Source organism: Castanea sativa, chromosome 5 (assembly GCF_040712315.1).
Source record: "Castanea sativa cultivar Marrone di Chiusa Pesio chromosome 5, ASM4071231v1".
Lineage (NCBI taxonomy): Eukaryota > Viridiplantae > Streptophyta > Magnoliopsida > Fagales > Fagaceae > Castanea > Castanea sativa.
Window position 1 is genome coordinate 54,223,845 of NC_134017.1, and position 19,697 is coordinate 54,243,541.

The 19,697-nt window shown below is 32.4% G+C and overlaps 2 protein-coding genes across 2 annotated transcripts; both read left to right on the plus strand.

The window, feature by feature from the left end:
- Positions 1-272: 272 nt before the first annotated feature.
- Positions 273-12,660, plus strand: LOC142637369 (uncharacterized). Its single transcript, XM_075811650.1, has 4 exons — positions 273-850; positions 4,656-4,796; positions 6,364-6,444; positions 12,405-12,660. The coding sequence occupies exons 1-4, from the start codon at positions 323-325 to the stop codon at positions 12,495-12,497; spliced, it is 843 nt and encodes a 280-aa protein (XP_075667765.1). The 5' UTR covers positions 273-322; the 3' UTR covers positions 12,498-12,660.
- Positions 12,661-16,028: 3,368 nt separating this feature from the next.
- LOC142637413 (uncharacterized) lies at positions 16,029-19,114 on the plus strand. Its single transcript, XM_075811690.1, has 4 exons — positions 16,029-16,557; positions 17,647-17,787; positions 18,606-18,686; positions 18,951-19,114. Exons 1-4 carry the CDS (start codon positions 16,048-16,050, stop codon positions 19,041-19,043), a joined length of 825 nt encoding a protein of 274 aa, XP_075667805.1. The 5' UTR covers positions 16,029-16,047; the 3' UTR covers positions 19,044-19,114.
- Positions 19,115-19,697: the final 583 nt, after the last annotated feature.

Here is a 19,697-nt window from a genome sequence, read left to right on the forward strand (position 1 = left end):
GGCATCTTTTAAGGCTGTATGAGAAACTTGTTCCTCTCATACACAAGAAGCAAGAACTAAAGCAAGACTAGATCCTTCTCGTACGTATTAGTAACACTTTCGTTCTAGTACATAGACTTGAAAGTGATACCTTGCTCATTAATTACTGAGACTTCAGTTCAAAGCATGTAATGATACCTTACTTAAACTCCTAAAAGGCAATTTGTGTGGGTTATGGCCATTTCCAATTAGTATAAAATATATTCAACAGTGTGTGTTAACAGTTAATAACCATGACCCTTCCAATGCTAGCCTCCTAGTTCCTGAAAGTACACACAGTTCTATGGAATCCACACTTTTCCTCCGCTATAACCCCCTGCCTAGCATGCCCCTACGCATCTCTTCCCCTCTGAGTGCTACAAGGTTAACCAACCCTAATTTTAGCTCTAACTATTCTTCTCTTTCACTACCTAACAGTTCCAACCAGCGTCCACTTAGGCATGCCTTCAGTCCCGTTGTTTGTGCCATTAATAGGTTTCCAGAACCTTCAACAAATGAAGAAGCTGGTGGTGACAACAAAATTGTAAGAGGGGCCGTAGGGGTGTCTCTTGTATTGGCATGTGTTCTTGGTGTCATCAGTAGCGGTTGTACGATGAGTCCAAAAGCCAATGCGATTGCAAGTACTCTTTTGAATCAGCGAAGAACTTCATCTTTCCAGAAACCTATCTTCTACCCAGCGGGTGGAAAGGTCGCACTGCAATCACTTTTCGATACTACTGTATACGTGTCTTCACGTCTAGCCGAGCCAAGTAAGTTCAGGCCGTGGAGCACCATTAAAAGGCCTTCAGCAAAAGACGTTAAAGCCATTCAGGTCTCATTCTCTTCTCTGTATCTATTCCGGGATATCTCATCTGATAACACCAAAAAGTACCAATCAATTAAGCTATCTACAAGACTCTGGAGAATTATTACATACTCTAGGAGTATGTAATAATTTCCCCAAGACTCTTGGCATGTAGCCGAGCTTGTGCTTGTGCTTCAATATGCTTAATGTACATAGAAGTTCTGTATAGTGTTGCTTTTTTGGGCCTCAATTTCATCGAATTAAAAATGAAGCCTAAATGACCTTAACCAACCCATATTCTTGCAACTCAAAGAACCTATAAGCCATTTTGGATGGTTGTATGTGTGTGTGTGTGTGTTGAACCACTATAAATGGTTGAATTTTATGAGAACTATTTTAGGTTCATATTTTAATCCGTTTATATAACATTTATGTTATGTTTGAAAGTTTTGATTCATATAATCATTTGTGTACATTTTTAGACCCCTTAAACACAACCAGATTAACCTAGTTATTTAGTCAAGTGATTAATTTAGGTAAATTAAGCAGATTTAGGTTAACACAAATATATCATATCATGCAAAGCAGTAGAAAAATAAAGAACGCAATGATATGATGACCCAAGAAAACCAAACCGGTAAAAAACTTGAGGAGGATTTAACTTAGCTATCCTCAAGGTAAAACTAAATCCATTATGAAATAATTGAAATTTACACAATAGTGACTTAAATCACTAACATCCTATTGCTACTTCGAGTAAAAAACTTATTACCACGATCACGTGACAGCTCCAAGTCCACGGATTACTTCTTTCTTGAATTCCCAACAAGCACAAGCACTCCTGCTTGTAAATCTTTAAGCTCTTGAATCTGCAAATGAATTGATCATCAAGTTCTTGACATAGTCTTGATCTTTGATAATCCTAAGTATGTGTGAAGGCAAACACCTCTAGATCTCACAGAAGATTTATACACGCAGCATCAACAACACTAAAAACGTGGCTAGGGTTTTTCCTTTCATACTTAGGGCAAAACATAAAACTCTACACGTAAAACGGACTTGAGCTGAGTTGGAAAATTTTGCTGAAAAACAATCTGCACAACTTTCAATCGGTCGAGTCTAATTCTTAATCGATCGAGCCAGGCAGAATTGCATAGTAAATTCTGCAGCAACTCGATTCCAACTTTACATATAAAACACATACTTTAAGCAGTCTAAACAATACTAAAACGTTTTAATCATGGTTTGCCAACATTACAAATTAGTGTTCTAATACATTTAAATCTAAAGGTCTTAGAACCTAACAAACTCCCCCTTTGACAATCCATGACAAAACACAAACATAACAAAATACTCAAAATTTACATATAGATAGGCCATTACAAAAACATAGCCCAAACATAACAAATTCAACCTAACTACCATCTATCAGTTGCAAATGTAAACAGCAGCACGACTAAATCAACCTGTATATTCCTGTAACACTTAACAAACACATAAACGCATGTGTGGAAAATACAAGTAAATAGCATAACTTCTTGATTTCACATAAACATAAACTATAAGACATATATCATGAATAACCTCATGTATATAGATCAATAACCAATGTAGCACAATGTGAAGCAAGAAACAGATAAATAAATAAAAAATATCTCCCCTTATCATAGATAACTCAAACACAAACATCATGAGCCAAAAAAATAAATACAGAGTGAAGCACCTAGATAGAATCTAAAAACTCCACAGCTCCAATCAACACAAAATCTCCCCCTAACAACAAAAACACCTAAACAATCATGACAGTCTCCAACATACGCCAAATGGTCTGAATCATCTGAAGTAGAAGGCGGAGGAACATCAGCAGCTGCAGCAGCAGAATCGACAGATGCCTCAGCAAAAGTATCACCTGTAGAGGAGGGAGGAGGAGGAGGTACGACACCAGAAGACTTAACCCTATGATGTTTAGAGCTTGCTCTCAACTAAGCAGCCCTCAACTAAGAAAGGTGGCACCTATAGGAGCAATAATATGGACAAGCTGAAACGCAGAAACTCCTCTAAACCAAGATGTAAAAAAATCTAATGAATAAAAACGGAGAAGAAAAGAGCATGAGCAGTAGAACTACTCCTATAAACCTCAGTCAAGGAATGAATAAATAGATAAGGAAAAATGATAGGAGCATTAGTAACAAGGGCATACAGAAACACACATTATTCAATAGGGATGGTGTGTAAATGAGATATAGGCCACAAGGAATGACAAGCAATCCGAAATAAAAGATAGTGAACCTCAGTAAGGTCAGCAGTAGTGATCCGAGGATTAGAACCCCACTGGATAGAAGACCTAGTGATGTAAGACATGATGTCGTCTAAGAGAGGAGACTGATCATAAAGGTAGACAGGATGCTGAATCACAGGATACCCCAAGAGCTTTAGCCACTACCAGAGGAGTAATGATATACTTTTCACCTTGTATCCAACTCTTAAGTAAAGTGTTGGAATCATAGACGTGGATAGAGAGGTTCAAATAGAACTCTCTAATCAAGGTAACCGGAGGGGGGTGAGAAATATCTAACAAAGGTAACCAACCCCTACGCTCAAATTTTCTCTTAATCTCGAGATCTAGCTCATCTAAAAGAACCTTTCTCTCAGCCCAAATGTTCCTCTTAAGGTTAAGTGTCTCAAAGATCACTTGGTGTTTCTCACTCAAGAATCTCTCACTCTCAAAGAATGGAGCAGAGGAAGAGGGGGATTTTTTGTTGGCTCTAGTTTTCCTAGGCATGATGCTAAGGAAAAGATAGGATAAACAAAAAAGAACCAAAAAAGAAAACAAGAAAAAACCAAGGATAGATTGAAAGTTAGCACAAAACAATATAGAAAATAACAATCTATATGATACATGAACAGTGTAAGCAAATGATGCATGCCTTATTGCAGTGAGAATAAATTCAATATAACTTTAAAATCACAAAATTGGCTTGAGCATAGAGTTTATATCAAAAACCCCAAAATTATGAAAAACCACTTGTACAAATTTCAAGAAATTAACCAATTGATCATTAAACAAGATAGAGAACACATTAAAATGATCAAATTAATCAATCCAACAAGCCAATTTTATTAAATTAAATTTAATTGGACAAAATCCCCAATTCGGATAGTTTCTAGCCCTAGAATTTCCAGTTTTACAAGGATCATGTTTATAACATCCCACAATAAAAACCCAGTGATCAAACCCAGTGGTAAAAAAAAAATTAACAACTAAACTTTTTTTTACCTTTTTTACCATCTTTAGATCTCACAAAAAATGGTGAAAACTTATCTATCTTTATAGAGACTAATGTCCTAATTTAAGAAAAGATTCTTATATCTATACTTTTTGAAGTTCGGTCTTTGTCTTCAATTTTGACGGTTAAAGAGTTGCTCACATTTGAAGGCTCGTGAGTATAAATCCTATTTTTGTAAAAGGTAGTATACAATACACAAATTTCCCACTTTTTATGAGATTAGGATGATATTTGGAGGAGTAATTGGTAGACAGTTTTACTGTCTTTCTTTTTCTTTTTCTTTTCCTTTTTTTTGTTTTTTGTTTTTTGTTTTTGTTTTTTTTTTTTTAAGGGTGAATATAAATCCTATTCTTGTGATAATTTTTTTTTTTTTTAAATCTTGTAATTTGTATCCAACATTGTATTCCTAACACAAAATATTTGTACACCTAGCACATCGCCTAATGCATATGGTTTTCAACCATGTCATGATACCAACCGAGCTAGCGTTGTTAGCCAGATTATCTTATGGTGAATGATTTATCTTTTTCATGACAATGCTGTAGACAGAGGCAATGCAGCTAATAAAATCTGGAAAGGGTGATCAAATAGTGAAGGAGTTCCGAGAGGCATATAAGGCTGTCCAGGGTGATCCGGAGCCTGAATTCAATGTGGAGATGGCATTGGTTGAAGTTCTCATGTGTCTGGTATGACATAAAAGTTCTCCACACTACTAAAACATAAGAACATCACACTTCAGTTTCAAAATTTTACAAAATAGTGAATTTAATCACTTAATTATAATTTTTATAAAAAAAATTACAATTAACAATAGAAAAACAGTATTTGCTCTGCCTTGTATAATAACTTCTAGACACTGTAGATATAGATTCTAGCTATGCCATAGTATAATATTTCTTCAATAAAATGGTGTGGCAGTCTGCAATGATTTCCTATGTACAATCTGCATGGGAAAAAAAAGGGTGGCACTTTCATATTTTAGTCTTCTTTCTTTTTTCGTTGAAGTTAACTTTGAAATTCTTAGGTAGGAAAAAATCAGTACGATCTTTTTTTATAGCAGCCAAAGAATTCTCATTTAGAACTGTAATTTCTTTTTGACATTGTTTGTTTGTTTAGACCTCTTAAAGCAGATTGTTTAATCTAATATATTAATCAAGTGATTATTTAAGTTAATTATTCAGATCTAAGTTAAAAAATAATAAATCATATCATGTGAAATAGCGGAAAGTAAATAATACCCTGATATGATGACCTAAGAAAACTAATGAAACTAATAGTTTCAGGGTAAAAACTTAGGGAGGAATTGACTTAATTATCTTCAAGGTAAAACAAGTCTACTATAAAATAATCGAAATTTTTACAATTAGATTTAGCCTTAAATCTATTGTTAAACTTACTAATACGACCACGTGCAAGTTCTGAATCTACAAACTCCTCTTTTTAGACTTACTGCGACACAAGTACTCACACTTGTGACTTTGAGTTCCCGCTCAAAGGTTTCAAATCACCTTCAGTTGTTGATCGTTGTAGCAACAACTAGGTTCTACCAATGCTTGATTGTAGGTCTTACTTCGGTAGACACTTGTGCGGTTAGAAGATATAACATCTCTCAGATCTCACAAGGAATAACACACACAAGTCTTCCAAAGGTCTTCAAACTGTAGCTAGGGTTTCCCTTTTATATGTCAACTAATTGGATTGAAACTCTAAATGTTTTCATGGGCTTGGGCCTTGTTTTAAAATTCTGCAGAATCTGATTTTTTCTATTCTCGATTGGTCAAATCCAATTTTCGATTGATCGAGCTTGGCAAATTCTCAACTCTCTTTTCTACACGTACTTGAAGCTTGAAACACACATCTTTGATCAATGCCTAACACAAAGACTAGACATGTTTTGTTCTCGGTTTGCTAACACATACAAAATAGAATTCTAAACATTTAATCTTAAATCTTTACAATCTAATAGACATGATTGCTAAATCTAATATCATTATGTTTATTTTTTGAACACTATCTATGAGCATATAATCGCATTCATTATCTTTCCCAAGACAAAGTAGTGCAAGAAAGAAACCAGGCGGTTTTAATCCTAGCTAATGGTTAAAAAAGTGGATGAATAAAAATTGAAAGGACCAAAAAAAAAAGTTTCATTGCTTTAGGTAAACCTGATATTTTGGGCAAATTGGACATCGCCATGCATTCTTCTTATCTTTATTGGTTGTTCATAACGTTAATGCCTATATATATATACAGGGGAAATATGAAGAAGCCTTAAAATGCAACTGCCTCAAGAGTCCGAATGTCCCAGCAGATGGTCGAGTTCCTCTTTACAAGGTTCGTAAATTTTTGTTTGTTTGTTTAGAATTCTATATATTCAGATTATTTAGCCTAACTAATTAACTAAGTTGATACTTAGATTTATTATTCAAATTTAGATTAAACACAAACAATCATGTCACTAAGGTAAAAAGTAAAGAAAACAATGATATGATGATCACCAATGAAACTGCCTAGTTTTAAGGTAAAAAACCTAGGAATGGTTTAACCTATATCTTCAAGGTTAACAAATTCACTATGATAGAATGGAAGTTTACAATAGATTTTCTTACTAAAATCTAAAGCTACTTCTTGTAATACTTACTCACACGACCATGTACAACTCTAAATCCACGGACTCTTCTATCTGAATTTGTCACACATAAGCACCCACGTTTATGACTCTGAGATCCCACTCAAAACTTTAAATCATCAATTATGTATGATCTTGTTGTCGCAACTTCAAATCTATTGGTTCTAAAGATGTATAGATGGAATTTTGGTAGTAACTTTGAAAGGAGAAATCACGGTACCTTTTAGATCTCACAAAAGCACCTCCAAAATCATAGCAAAACATGCCTTAGAGTTTCCTTTAAATACTAGGAAAATTAGATCTGAAACCGTAATCACTTAATAGGCTTAATTAGTTGTTGGGCTATAATTACATTTTGCGGAATTCGTCTTTCAATCGATCGAACTGTTTTCTCAATCGGTCGAGCTTGGCATGTTTCGAATTTTGGAACCCGTAGCTTCATTTTTCTTGTATCCTAACTTGCAACACCTTGAGCATTGTCTAATAAACCCTATAGACTCTAAGAGCTATATTTAGGCAAGTTTATACTCACAGCTTGCCAATTGTTCTAAACTTTTAGAACCTAACAATCTTTCTCTTTAGCAATCTATGACAAAACTTACATGCAAAATGAAATACTCAAATACATGAATAACCCAATTACAATAACATACTCAAATACATGAATAACCCAATTACAATAAAATACTCAAATACATCACAAATTCCAATCTAATACTTCTAACCCAAAAGTTGTAAGAAGAGGCAGAAGGTCTTGATTGGAATGAACCTGTCTCCTAAAACACTTAAAAGAGCACATCAACACGTGTAGAAATAAAGATAGATAAAACATATGAATAAAAAAAAAAAAGTAATAACAACAAATAAAAAACATGCAAACTCTCCCCCTAAGTTAGATACATAAAAAAAAAATAAAAACAATGCAATGCAATGCAATGCCTTTTCTCAATTAACTCTCCCCCTCTTTCAAACCTTTTCTAAACTAACTCTCCCCCTAAATAAAAATAGTTAAAACCTTTTCTAAATTTCATCTATTTCTCCCTTTTTTGTAACGTATTGACAACGATAACCCAATCAGAAGGTAGACAGTATATATACACAACATATGTCAAGAGAAAATAGGGAATCATGGAAACATAAAAGAATTCAGCTCTATAGAAAATAGAGGCAACTCCTCCTATAAAGAGCAACAACTCCCCCTATAAATAGCATAGGTTCTAAAAACAATTTTCTTCCCTTATAAAAATAGGAAAAACAAAACAAGTTTGTGGGAAAAAAGTGTATGGGAAAAAATTTAGGAGGTGGGGAAAACTAAAAGGATACAAACCTAACCAAAAAAATAAGTGAGGATACACATAAATACAAATATTCTCTCTTTCAATGTATGCAAACTTGACACTACATGACCCATAAATAGATGCATGTAAACACTTCTAGGCACAATCAATTAAGACTATACAAAATACATCTCACTTATATAAAAATTTAGCATGCAAAGTGTTTTCACGTGTCAACGTATTTTGAACTCAAATAAACCTCAATAGTAGAGAAAATATTTGCACATTCATTATCTACCTTATCTTCTTCTTCTTTTTTTTTTTAAATATTCTCAATTTTTAACAGTTCACACATTAAGAAAAATAGCACATACTAAAATGTACAGAACTCAAAAATTAATTAATCAATTTTTAGATGAAGTTGAGTACCCATTTTAGCAAAGTGTATGCATGTTGTGTATGAAAACAATCTATGAGAGATATGACTGCAAAAATGCAAGATAGATAAAAAAAAATTAAAAAAAAATGCAATGCATGTGAATCCAAAAACAAATGATGCATAAAAAGACTGATCGGTCAAGAACTTAAAAAACTGAAATTTTTCGAAGTTCGATCGGTCGAAAGTAATCGATTTTCAATCAAATGAATTTTTAGAGAATTTTCAATTGATCAAACATCGATCAAACATCAATTGAGAGAGGCAAAGAGCTGATAGTTTCGATCGGTGGAGGGAAATTTTTGATCGGTCCATCAACATATAAATTTTAAAACTTAAAAATCTAAAAATTTTATGCAGAAAAACAACTTAAAAAGAAGTTTTTAATACTCAATATATATGAACATGATCCAGAAAAGTTTTAAAAACATGATACCTCTTAAATGCAAATATCAAAACCAATCAAAAAGTTAAAAACACAAATTTTAAACTTCTAAACACATTTTACTTCAAATTACAACCAAAACAAAAAAAAAAAATTGCATTTACACATCAAATCATATGCATTTAAAGATTGCCTGATTAGTCAAATAGAATTTAGCAAAGATTTGCATGTAGTGTGTGCAACTGGTAAGTGTACAAAGTACAGAAAATGTGATATGTAAATAGTAATCAAACAAATTTTCTACATTATCAATCACATTGGCTTGAAAGTGACTATTACCTAAAAAGTTATATCATATAACTCTCACATATTTTATAAAATACGCTTGCAATCATGTAAAAGCATTTTTTTTTATTTGATTTTAAATTTTTTTTTCTTTTTAACACAATAAAAAATATCATGCATGGGCATATAGGAGATAGAAAAGAAAATACCCTTGTTACATATTCCTTTTTTTATTCATTCTTTTTTAACACCTCATTTTATCTTGTTGTGCAAGTGTTACACTTTACCAAGTACAACTTTTATGATTTGCACATAGCTATTCATGATTGGCGAGTACTAGTGGTGAGATAGTATTTGTACCTTTCTCCTAGGATTTTCTAGTCTTGACAATCAAAAGAATGTGACATCAAAATCAAGATCATTTGTTTTAAAATTATAAACAACTCACACAATCATGCACTACATAACACAAACTAGTAAAGTGCGGAAAATAGCTCATAAAAAAAAAAAAAAAGTACATAGTCATGAAATGAAAATTTCATTGGCCAACCTTAATTACACTTTTTGTTTTTATAGAGAATTTCAACCTATGACGTTCACTCATGATAATAGCTCTATTATTAGACCAAACACCAATTAGGTTTTGGTGTAAGCGGAGATTGAACTCCAGATCTCTTATTCACCTATTAGAGGTTTGACTAGTTTTTGTATTGCACACTTAGTTGTGTGCAATACAAAAAAATAAAAATCTTTTTGTGTTTTAATTTTTTATGACCAAATATCAAAAAGCACACATTATGCTAAATGAATAAAATGCAAAAATAATGTTCATACAAAATCAATTTTTTAATTAACCCATGAGTACATGTACTATCTAGTACATACTCATACAAAATCAAAAATAGCTTATGTGCTCAGTTATGCAATACATACTTTTCAAGTTTCTCCACAATATCAAGCATGTTCTAAATCAAGAGAGAGATATTATAATTCATGTAATTCTTCAGAAAACATAAAACTAGAAAAAAAAAATGTTTTTGTCTTTTTTTAAATTTTCAATATTTTTGGATTTTTGTTTTTGAATAAACAAAACAACTTAAGAAAATAAAATAGCCAAAAACTAAAAAAAAAAAAAATGTCCACAAATAATTGAAAGAATCAAATCGGGGACTAGTAAGCAACACTCACCTTAGCGAATCTTTTCTCACCCATACAACATAAGTCTTTGGCTTTGTAGGCAAAGAACCATGAGAAGCAGAGTGTATTTGAGAGCTTACAAACTTCTTTTAATCAGAGAGACTGAAATCTTGCAATTTTCTTTTATAAGGCAACAAGCTTAAATTTTCAAAAGCATATGAAGCAATTTATTTGGACTTATGATTGGAGAAATATCATCATATATCCTAGACTAAAACACAAATTGCTTAAATTTCAATTTATGACAATTATGATGAATTTGATCACAAACACCACAAAAGAGACAAATATGAACAAATTTAGGAACATCGGCTTTGGTTCTTGCCTCAACAAAGAACAATTTGGTCTAATGTGATCAACAACACCACAAAGTTGACAAGTATGCACAAAAACAAATTTCTTTTGCTCTCTAACAAGAGATTTAGACATAGGTTTAGAAACTTCAGCGTCTACATCAGAACTTTTACCTTTGTCTAACCTAGCAGAGTAAGTCTTTTCCTTATGGTTCCTCTTAAAATGAGGAATATAAACATTTTTTTTTATCTTTAGGCTTAAAAGGAACAGAAACAGATCTGTTATCAATAGTACGCTTGGTAATAGTCAAATTTTCAATTTTAGCTTTAGACTCAATTAACTCTTGTTCTAATACTTTCATCTTGAGAGGAAAATTGATTTCTCAAAGCTTCATTCTTTTTATTAGATTTATCTAATCTCACAATCAATTCAAATTTTTTGAGATTAGCTAATTTTAACACTTCCTTGAATTTCTTAGTAATTTTTATAGATTTAAATAATTCCTTACGAAGAGTTTCATAGGCATCAACAAAATTAATAGAAACATTGGTGTCTTTTTTATTCAAAACATCATAGCTAAAAGCAGTAAGACACTTAAAATTATCCAAAATATCAAGGATCAAGGATCTTACTTAGGATGTCAATGCAATCATAGTAAACCCGTTCTAATACCACTTGTTTGCTTGTTTAGACCCCTATATTCTCAGATTATTTAACCTAATTAATTAACTAAGTTGATACTTAGGTTTATTATTCAGATCGAAGCTAAAAATAAACAATCATATCACTAAGTGCGGAAAAGTAAAGAAGACAGTTAGGAAAACCAATGAAACCGTCCAGTTTCAAGGTAAAAAACTCAGAGAGGATTTAACTTAGCTATCCTCAAAGTAAACAAATTCACTATGATAGAATGAAAGTTTACAATATATTTTTTTTCTCTAAAATCTAAAACTACCTTTTGTAAAACTTACTCACACGACCACGTGTAACTCAAAATCCACAGACTCTTCTATCTAAATTTGTCGCACACAAACACTCACGTTTGTGACTTTGAAATTCCACTCAAAACTTTAAATCATCAGCTATGTATAATTTTGTTACAGCAACTTCAGAACTATCGATTTTAAAGATATATAGATGAAATTCTGGTAGTGACTTGAAAGGAGAAGGCATAGTATCTTTTCGATCTAATAAGAGCACCTCCAAAGTCATAGCAAAACGTGCCTTATGGATTCCTTTAAATACTAGGAGAATTAGATTTGAAACTCTAATTACTTAATGAGCTTAATGAGCTATTGGGCTTTAATTAAATTTTGCAAAATCCGTCTTTCGATCGGTCGAACTTGTTTTCTCAATCGGTCGAGTTTGTCATGTTTTGAATTCCTGAACTTGTAGTTTCATTTTTCTTGTATTTTGACTTGTAGCACCTTGAACATTGTCTAATAAACCCTATGGACTATAAGATTTGTATCTAGACAATTTCGTGCTCACAGTTTGCCAATTGTTCTAAACTTTTAGAATTTAACAATTTTATATTATCAAGAATACTAAATAAGAAATATTTATTAAAAAAAAAAAAAAAAAAGAGAGAAGGTAACTACAAAGAGAATTTGCAAATTTTAATTTTTATCAAACTTGTCTAGCTATGGCTTCTCGCACTTCGTAGTTTAACAAGTGAAGACATCAATATGTTAGTACATTTGATTTGAGCATGGTAGTTGACGAAGTAATGAAAACCAAAACTTGACTTGCAACGTGATGGTTCTTATATATGTATCTACTTTTGTACAGGCTATTATATACACCATGTTGGATAACAAGGTTTCGGCAAAGCATTGTTGGAAAGAATACATAAGGACTGTTGATGGAGGAATCCCGAATTAATCCAGTTTTTCCCAGTTAACTCACCTCATTTTCCATATGGGCAAAGTGATGAGCAGAAAGATAGCAAGTTTGGAAGCAGCAACAAAAGTATTTTGGATATTTCATTCCGTTATAGAACAATATATGCATAACAATATAATTTCTATTTTTTTTTCTTTTCTAATATAAGAATGGTTGATGCATAGAAGTGTTGGAAAAAAGCTATGGAAAAACACGTTTTGATTCAACAATATACCCTAAAAAATTAGCAATAATGTTATCCTTAATGGCCTGTTTGGGAGTATAGAGAAGGAGGAGAGTAGAGGGGAGTAGAGGGGAGGGGAGTAGTGGGGAGGAGACTAGAGGAGAATGATTACCCTCCACTTTATTTGGATGTTTTTATAATTAGTAAGGGGGAATGAAGTAATTAGCCATTCCCCTTGTTTTTAACATTGTAATTTTATAAATATAATAAGGGTAAATTAGGTAATTTACTTTATCAATAATTTTATGTGCTCTACTCTCTCTCCAAATCTCTCTAATTTGGAGGAATTAAAAATGAGGGAGTTGGAAGTAGTTGAAACCCCTTCAAACCCCTCCAAACCCCTCCCCTTCATTCCTTAAAAAACTCACAAACAAGATAATTGAATTACTCCCCTTTCCTCTACTCTACTCCCCCTCCTTTTTTAAACATCCAAATAGGCCATAAAGGTGGATTCATATCATCCGTAGTAAAATCTCTCAAAATAAGATTATAGCAATTTCTTCCCGTTTGACGCACACTCAAGCAAGAAAAACAAAGAACAAGCAAATAAGGGGCAAGTGGGCTCCAATGGAGCCAAAGGCCCTAACGAGCTGCTTGGATAATACCCAAAGGGCCAAATCAAAATGGGCTGGAAACATAAGATAAAGGTAAGGCCCAAGCAAGAACCATTGGGTTTTAAGTGTGGGGCTTATGGTCAAGCTCTAATCAAACCACTAGGCCCACTAACTCTATGTATCACTTGAGGAGGACAAAAACTTATAAATACTAAAGATACTTACTTCTAACCAACGTGGGCCACAACGTAAAAGCTAAGGAGGATAAGTGTTTGAAACACACTCACCCATACTAACAGGAAGAAACATAATATAACTTGATTCATTATTTTATGTAATATCAAGTCCCACACATGACATATGTTGCGTTTCATGATTAATTGTGAGGTCATCTACATCAGAAGAGGTGGTATTATGTATAACCATTGTATGCAACATGTTACACAAAATAATAAATCTACGTGAAAGAAATGTTATATACGACCTTGTTGCACAAATTAAACATTGGCTAATGATTATAACACATATGATGTTTGCACATTTACTAAATAAACACTGCCACATAGAATGACGTCATGTTTTCAAAATATGATTTTAGTAAAAATTATGAAATAGTGTTATGAAATCCCAAGATTAGTTAATTTTGTTTTCAAATCATGATTTCAAAAAGAGCGTGTAAGGAGTACTACGTACTATAAAAAAAAGTTGGCTTTTTTAAGGGTTAAAATATATTTTTTTCTAAAGAAAATTTTTAGAAAAAAATTACTTTAACGCCTTCATGACCCTCAAAACAAGTGCTTTATCTTTATCAAGATGGTCAATCCTTGAAAAATATAAAAATAACCCTTGATAAACATCTAAAAAGGAATAACCTTTTTTGATGGTCTCCTAACTCTGAAAATAAGGATTTTCTAATTAAAAAAAAAATTTGCACATATACTTTAAGATCTAGTACAACAAGACATTGGATCCAAGCTAAATCCACTTTAAAGAACCACATATTACCAAATCTATATTATACTAAAATACAATATTATATAACTGGGTTCAAATTTCTTTCAATATGTGCTACAACCACACGTACATAAAATACCAAATATTACAAATTCTACAATAATTCCAATTCCTAAAATGAAAAAGAGGGTGGGGTGTGGGATGTCACAAATAATGATCATTTTCTTACTAAAGTATGTCCCTAAAGAAACCAGATATTGCCACTTTGTTTAGGCTGGCTACAGGTTATTTGAAAAAAAAAATAGTCCTAACTTATAGTTGTACTCATCTCAACTAAAGTGACTGAATTACGATAATCATCAATGAAGTCCCTGAGCTCTGTCAATCTTAATCTCCAAAATCAAAGCCACACAATCCACACACACATTCTTAGAACATGTGAGAAATTTAATGAGTAATTATGTGGAGTAATATAAAAGCAAAAACAAAATACTAACAAAATTTCCAAAGCAAGGATGATTTAACAGGTGAGCCTTAAAATCAACATATCATTCTCATTTTTCAAATGATCACAAAACACTGCTAAATAATGATCTGTTTGTTTTGATATAACATATTTTCAAATGTAAAATATTTTACATTAAATATTTCCTATAAAACATTTTCATTATAAATATTTTATCATGTTTGGTCGCATACCTAAAAATGCTATGAAAATCATTTTTTGTGTTTGGTTCATTGTAATTTTTTTTTTAATTCCTTTAATTAGAAAGGACTTAAACTCAAAATTCTCACCAATCCAAATAGAAATTCTCAAATTCCTTTAATTAGAAACATAACTATGATTCAAAAACAAAGGCAATTCAAACTCAAATTGGCTCAAAAACCTAGATTGAAAGGGAACAAAAAAAACAAATTTGCAAAAAACCCCAGCAGTCCAGCAAATCCAACACCACAACCAAACTCACTAAACCATTAACACCTCACAACACTACCAAACTACCACCTCCAACACCATCAAAGCCAATGCTGCCATGAGTCACCACCCAAAAACCTAGATCAATAAGCAAAAACAAAGAAAAAACAAAAACAAAATTGTGAGAAGAGGAAGCTTTCATCTTACGTGATTAGCAAGATTAGAGTAGCGGCAAGCAGTGGAGATCAAAGCAGTGGCGAGTGGTGGTGGTGAGTTTTAAGTGCAAGATTGGGGTAACAATGAACCAACATTTGTTGTCTAGGAGAGAGAAAGAGAGAAAGAGAGAAGAGAGAGAGGATTTTGCAAGAATTGGGGGATGTTTGTCAGATTTTGGTAAAATGTTTTACTTTTGTTTTTATTGGTAAAACATTTTACATCTTTTGGCTTGAGTTTTAAAGTTGATTGAAAACGTTTTACCTTTGACTAATATTTTACAACAAAATAAACACTAAAAAATGATAAAATTATTTTACTTCAAAATAAACAGATCATTAATCACATATCAATTTTTGAATTTTAAGTAGCAAAATTTGTAATATCTTTATCGCCATTCAATTTTTTGGGACTTTCTTAAATAGAGGAAAAAATAATATAAGTCGTTGCAATCCATTTGGGGGCCTTATCTAAGAGGGAGCCCCTAAGCCACGGCCTAAGTGGACTTGAAAATGATGCCTTGCCAATACTTTAGTTCAAAGCAGTTAACGATACCTTACTTGACCCCTAAAGGGCAATTTGTGTCGGTCATAGCTACTTCCTATTTATGACCAAGAATAAGTAATGGTTTCCTTAATGCAACTGAAAGCACACACCGTTCCATCTTCCATGGAATCCACACTTTTCCTCCGCAATGGCCCCCTGCCCAGCGTGTCTCTACGCATCTCTTCCCCTCTGAGTGCTACAAGGTTAACCAAGCCTAATTTCAGCTCTAACCACTCCTCTCTTTCACTACCTAACAGTTCCTACCGACGTCCACTTAGGCATGCCTTCAGTCCCATTGTTTGTGCAGTAAATAAGTTCCCAACACCATCAACGAATGATGAAAGTGACAGCAAAATTGTAAGAGGAACCGTAGGGGTGTCTCTTGTATTGGCATGTGCTCTTGGTATCATCAGTTGTAGGATGAGTCCAATGGCCAATGCAGCTACTTTGATGAATCAGAGAAAATCTCCAATTGTGCCATCATCTGATTTCTACCCAGCGGGTGGGGGACCCGCAATGAAATCTTTTTTGGATACTAGTGCATACCTGGCTTCACGTCTAACAGAGTCCAAAAAGACAAAGCTGTTTGCGGCTAATAAAAGGCCTTCAGCACAAGATGTTCAAACCCTTAAGGTATCATTCATTCTCTTCTCTTTGTCCTTTAGCCCAGCTTCAGCTTGTGCTTCTATATGTATATGTTTATGGTTTATATTTTAAACATGACATGTGGATAATATGTTCGATGATGTCAATGCCTAAGTGCTTAATGTACATAAAGAAGTTACGTGTGTGTGTGTGTATATATATATATATATATTTTTTTTTTTCAATAGTTATCATGATGAAGAAGTGGGAATTCAGATCTAAGACAAAATTAAGTTCCTTTAAATTAAATTTGAGTAGGCTACTCTAGAATCTAGTAAGAAATTTAAATTTGGTTTTACTCCTAAGTTACCCGTGTTAGCGTGAGAGTAAATTTGAAAAATTAAATTAGTATAGCCTCCCTTATAATAAAATAACAACCCGCCTCATTGTTATAAATATAGAAAGAAGGGTGATGATTATGGTATACAGACACTTTAACCTATACACACATTTCATTAACTTTTTTTTTTTTTAGAATAATTTCAAGGCCTAGCATCTGAGTGCATCTGTGTCAACAAAAGGATCATCAAAACGATTAAGGATATTTAAATCATCTAATCCCTCAAATTAATTTTAATTTAAATGTAAGACATGATATTGAAAAAAAAAAATCTATGTAAACCACATAAAATTAAATAAGCTCCACTTGGTTTATATTTGGCTAAAAATAAAAGGAAATTAGAGAATTTGAATGGGAACGGATCTTATTATGATCAAAACCTTGTCAAAGTCTTATCTTAACAAAGACTAGTGTCTTCATTTAATAGTAGATTCTTATACCTTTACTTTTCTAAGTTCAGCCTTTGTCTTCAATTTTAAGTTTTGACTGTTCATAAAAGGATTACTCACATTTGAAGCACCCTAAGTGAGTTAAAAATCCTATTATGTACTTTCGTTAAAAAAATTTCTTGTAATTTGTATCTAACGTTGTGTAATTCCATACACAAAATTTTTGTACTCCTAGCACCTAGCCGAATGTTACATAAGAATTTCAACTGTCTTATTAACACGAACCGAGCTAGAACTAATTGCCTGATATGGTGTATGATTTTTTTTTTATTCAAAACTATGTTGTAGGATGAGGCAATGGAGCTAATGAAATCTAAAAAGGCTGATGAAGTAGTGAAGGAACTGCAAGAAGCATATAAGTTCTTAAAGAATGATCCGGAGCCTGCATTCTATGTGGAGATGACATTGGTTGAGGTTCTCATCTATCTGGTATATATGACATAAAATTTCCCCGCTCCTAGAACACAAGATCATTATATATTAGACACTACAACTTCAAGCATTAGACCCAGTGAACTTTTGTTTGGGAGCATACCTGTGATCTCTTTGACCTTTTGATCACATAGTATCAGAACTTGGATATACTACATGCACCAGTCAAAGTTGACATATTAAAATTTCTCAGAACTAAAATAACCTTAAAACATCTTAAATAGACAATGAGTGATTAATGGATTAATTAGGGCCTCAAGCATAGCAAGATTTTACCATCATTTAGGAACTAGATTGTTGTTTCAGGTTTTAACTAAATTCTGATTAAAAAAGGTATGGCACTTTCATATTTTAGTCTTTTTTTTAATTCTTTTTTTTTTTTTTTTTTTGTTTTGTTTTGTTTTTTGTTTTTTGTTTTGTTTTGTTTTTTGTGGAAGTTAACTTTGACATCTTAGGTAGGAAAAAATCGGTACGAGGGTTTTTTATATCATCCACAGCATCCGCATTTAGAACTGTAATTTCCATTCACATCAATTGCTAAATTTAACATCTTTATGTTTTACTTAGTGAACACATTCTTTGAGGATAATCACATTCATTATATCTCCCAAAACAAAGTAGTAAATCGCGAAGATAAGAAAAGATACATGACTGGTTTAATCCTAGCAAATGGTCAGTAAAGTATGAACAGAAATTGTAGTAAAAATAAAAGTCCATTGCTTGAGGTAAACCTGATCAGTTGGGCAGAAGGACACCAACAAGCATTCTTCTTATGTTTATTCGCAATTCATGATCTTTAATGTCTTCTTATAAAGGGAAAATATGAAGAAGCATTAGAATGCAAGTGTCTCAAAAAGCCGGCTATCAAAGCAGATGCTCGAGTTCCTCTTTACAAGGTTCGTAAATTTCAAATTATCAAGAAAATTATCTAAGATTTAAAAACACTTAGATACTATTAGAAAAAGAATCTGCAAAATGTAACTTCTTTAAAGTTTGTCTGGCTTTGGGTTCTCCCACTTCGTATTTTTAAAAGTGAGGACTTCAATATGAATGTTTTACAAAGACCAATATTTATGCATTTGTGAAAGGCAGTTGACCAAGTAATCAAAGCCAAAACCTTAATAAGCAACATGATGGTTCTTATGTTTCTACTTGTACAGGCTATTATATATACTATGATGAATGAAAAGGAATCTGCAAGGGAATGCTGGACTGTATACATAAAGGCTATTGAAGAAGGATTACCCGGTTAACTCACCTAATTTTGTTTGCATATGCACAAAGTGAGCGGAATATTAAGAGCAAGTTGGTTGCAGCCAGAAAAGCATCTGGGATATTTCATTCTGTTTTTAATAGAACTATATTCATATAAAAATATCATTTGATTTTTCTTACCAAAAAAAAAAAAAAAAAACTTTAGAATGGTTCATGACTATAATGCATATATAGAGGAAGCATTAGTTTTAAATTTTGTGTTTCTTTCTCCCCTTATTTTCATATAAAATATGATCTGAAATGCGCAACCTTTGCTCCTTAATATTACTTCCTTGTTACATAGATGAAATCATCTATGATAGCTTCTTCTTCTTCTTTTTTTTTTTTTTTTTTTTTTTTTTTTTTTTCTTGTAAGAATTCCATGCTATATAAGTTCGGTAATGGTACACTATATGGACTATGGAGTGGCCGGGAGTCGGAAATTTTTGTTGGCATGGGGGATTATGATGATATTGATAAACCGGTCAAGATAATAAAAGAATTTATCGTTTTTTCTAAATTTTAATGAGTACAAAAAAGTTGCCTAATTTCCTTGAACATGTAAAAAAATATCCAAAGTAATTACAATAATTCTCTATTTTATTAATAAAAAATATATGGACATAAAAAATAAAAATTAATGATATAGAAAT

Coding starts and splice junctions, on each gene's coding strand:
- LOC142637413 (XM_075811690.1), top strand. CDS start 16,048: ATGGAATCCACACTTTTCCTCCGCAATGGCCCCCTGCCCAGCGTGTCT. Junction 16,558..17,646: donor AAGATGTTCAAACCCTTAAG/GTATCATTCATT, acceptor ACTATGTTGTAG/GATGAGGCAATGGAGCTAAT. Junction 18,687..18,950: donor CTCGAGTTCCTCTTTACAAG/GTTCGTAAATTT, acceptor CTACTTGTACAG/GCTATTATATATACTATGAT.
- LOC142637369 (XM_075811650.1), top strand. CDS start 323: ATGGAATCCACACTTTTCCTCCGCTATAACCCCCTGCCTAGCATGCCC. Junction 4,797..6,363: donor TTGAAGTTCTCATGTGTCTG/GTATGACATAAA, acceptor ATATATATACAG/GGGAAATATGAAGAAGCCTT. Junction 6,445..12,404: donor GTCGAGTTCCTCTTTACAAG/GTTCGTAAATTT, acceptor ACTTTTGTACAG/GCTATTATATACACCATGTT.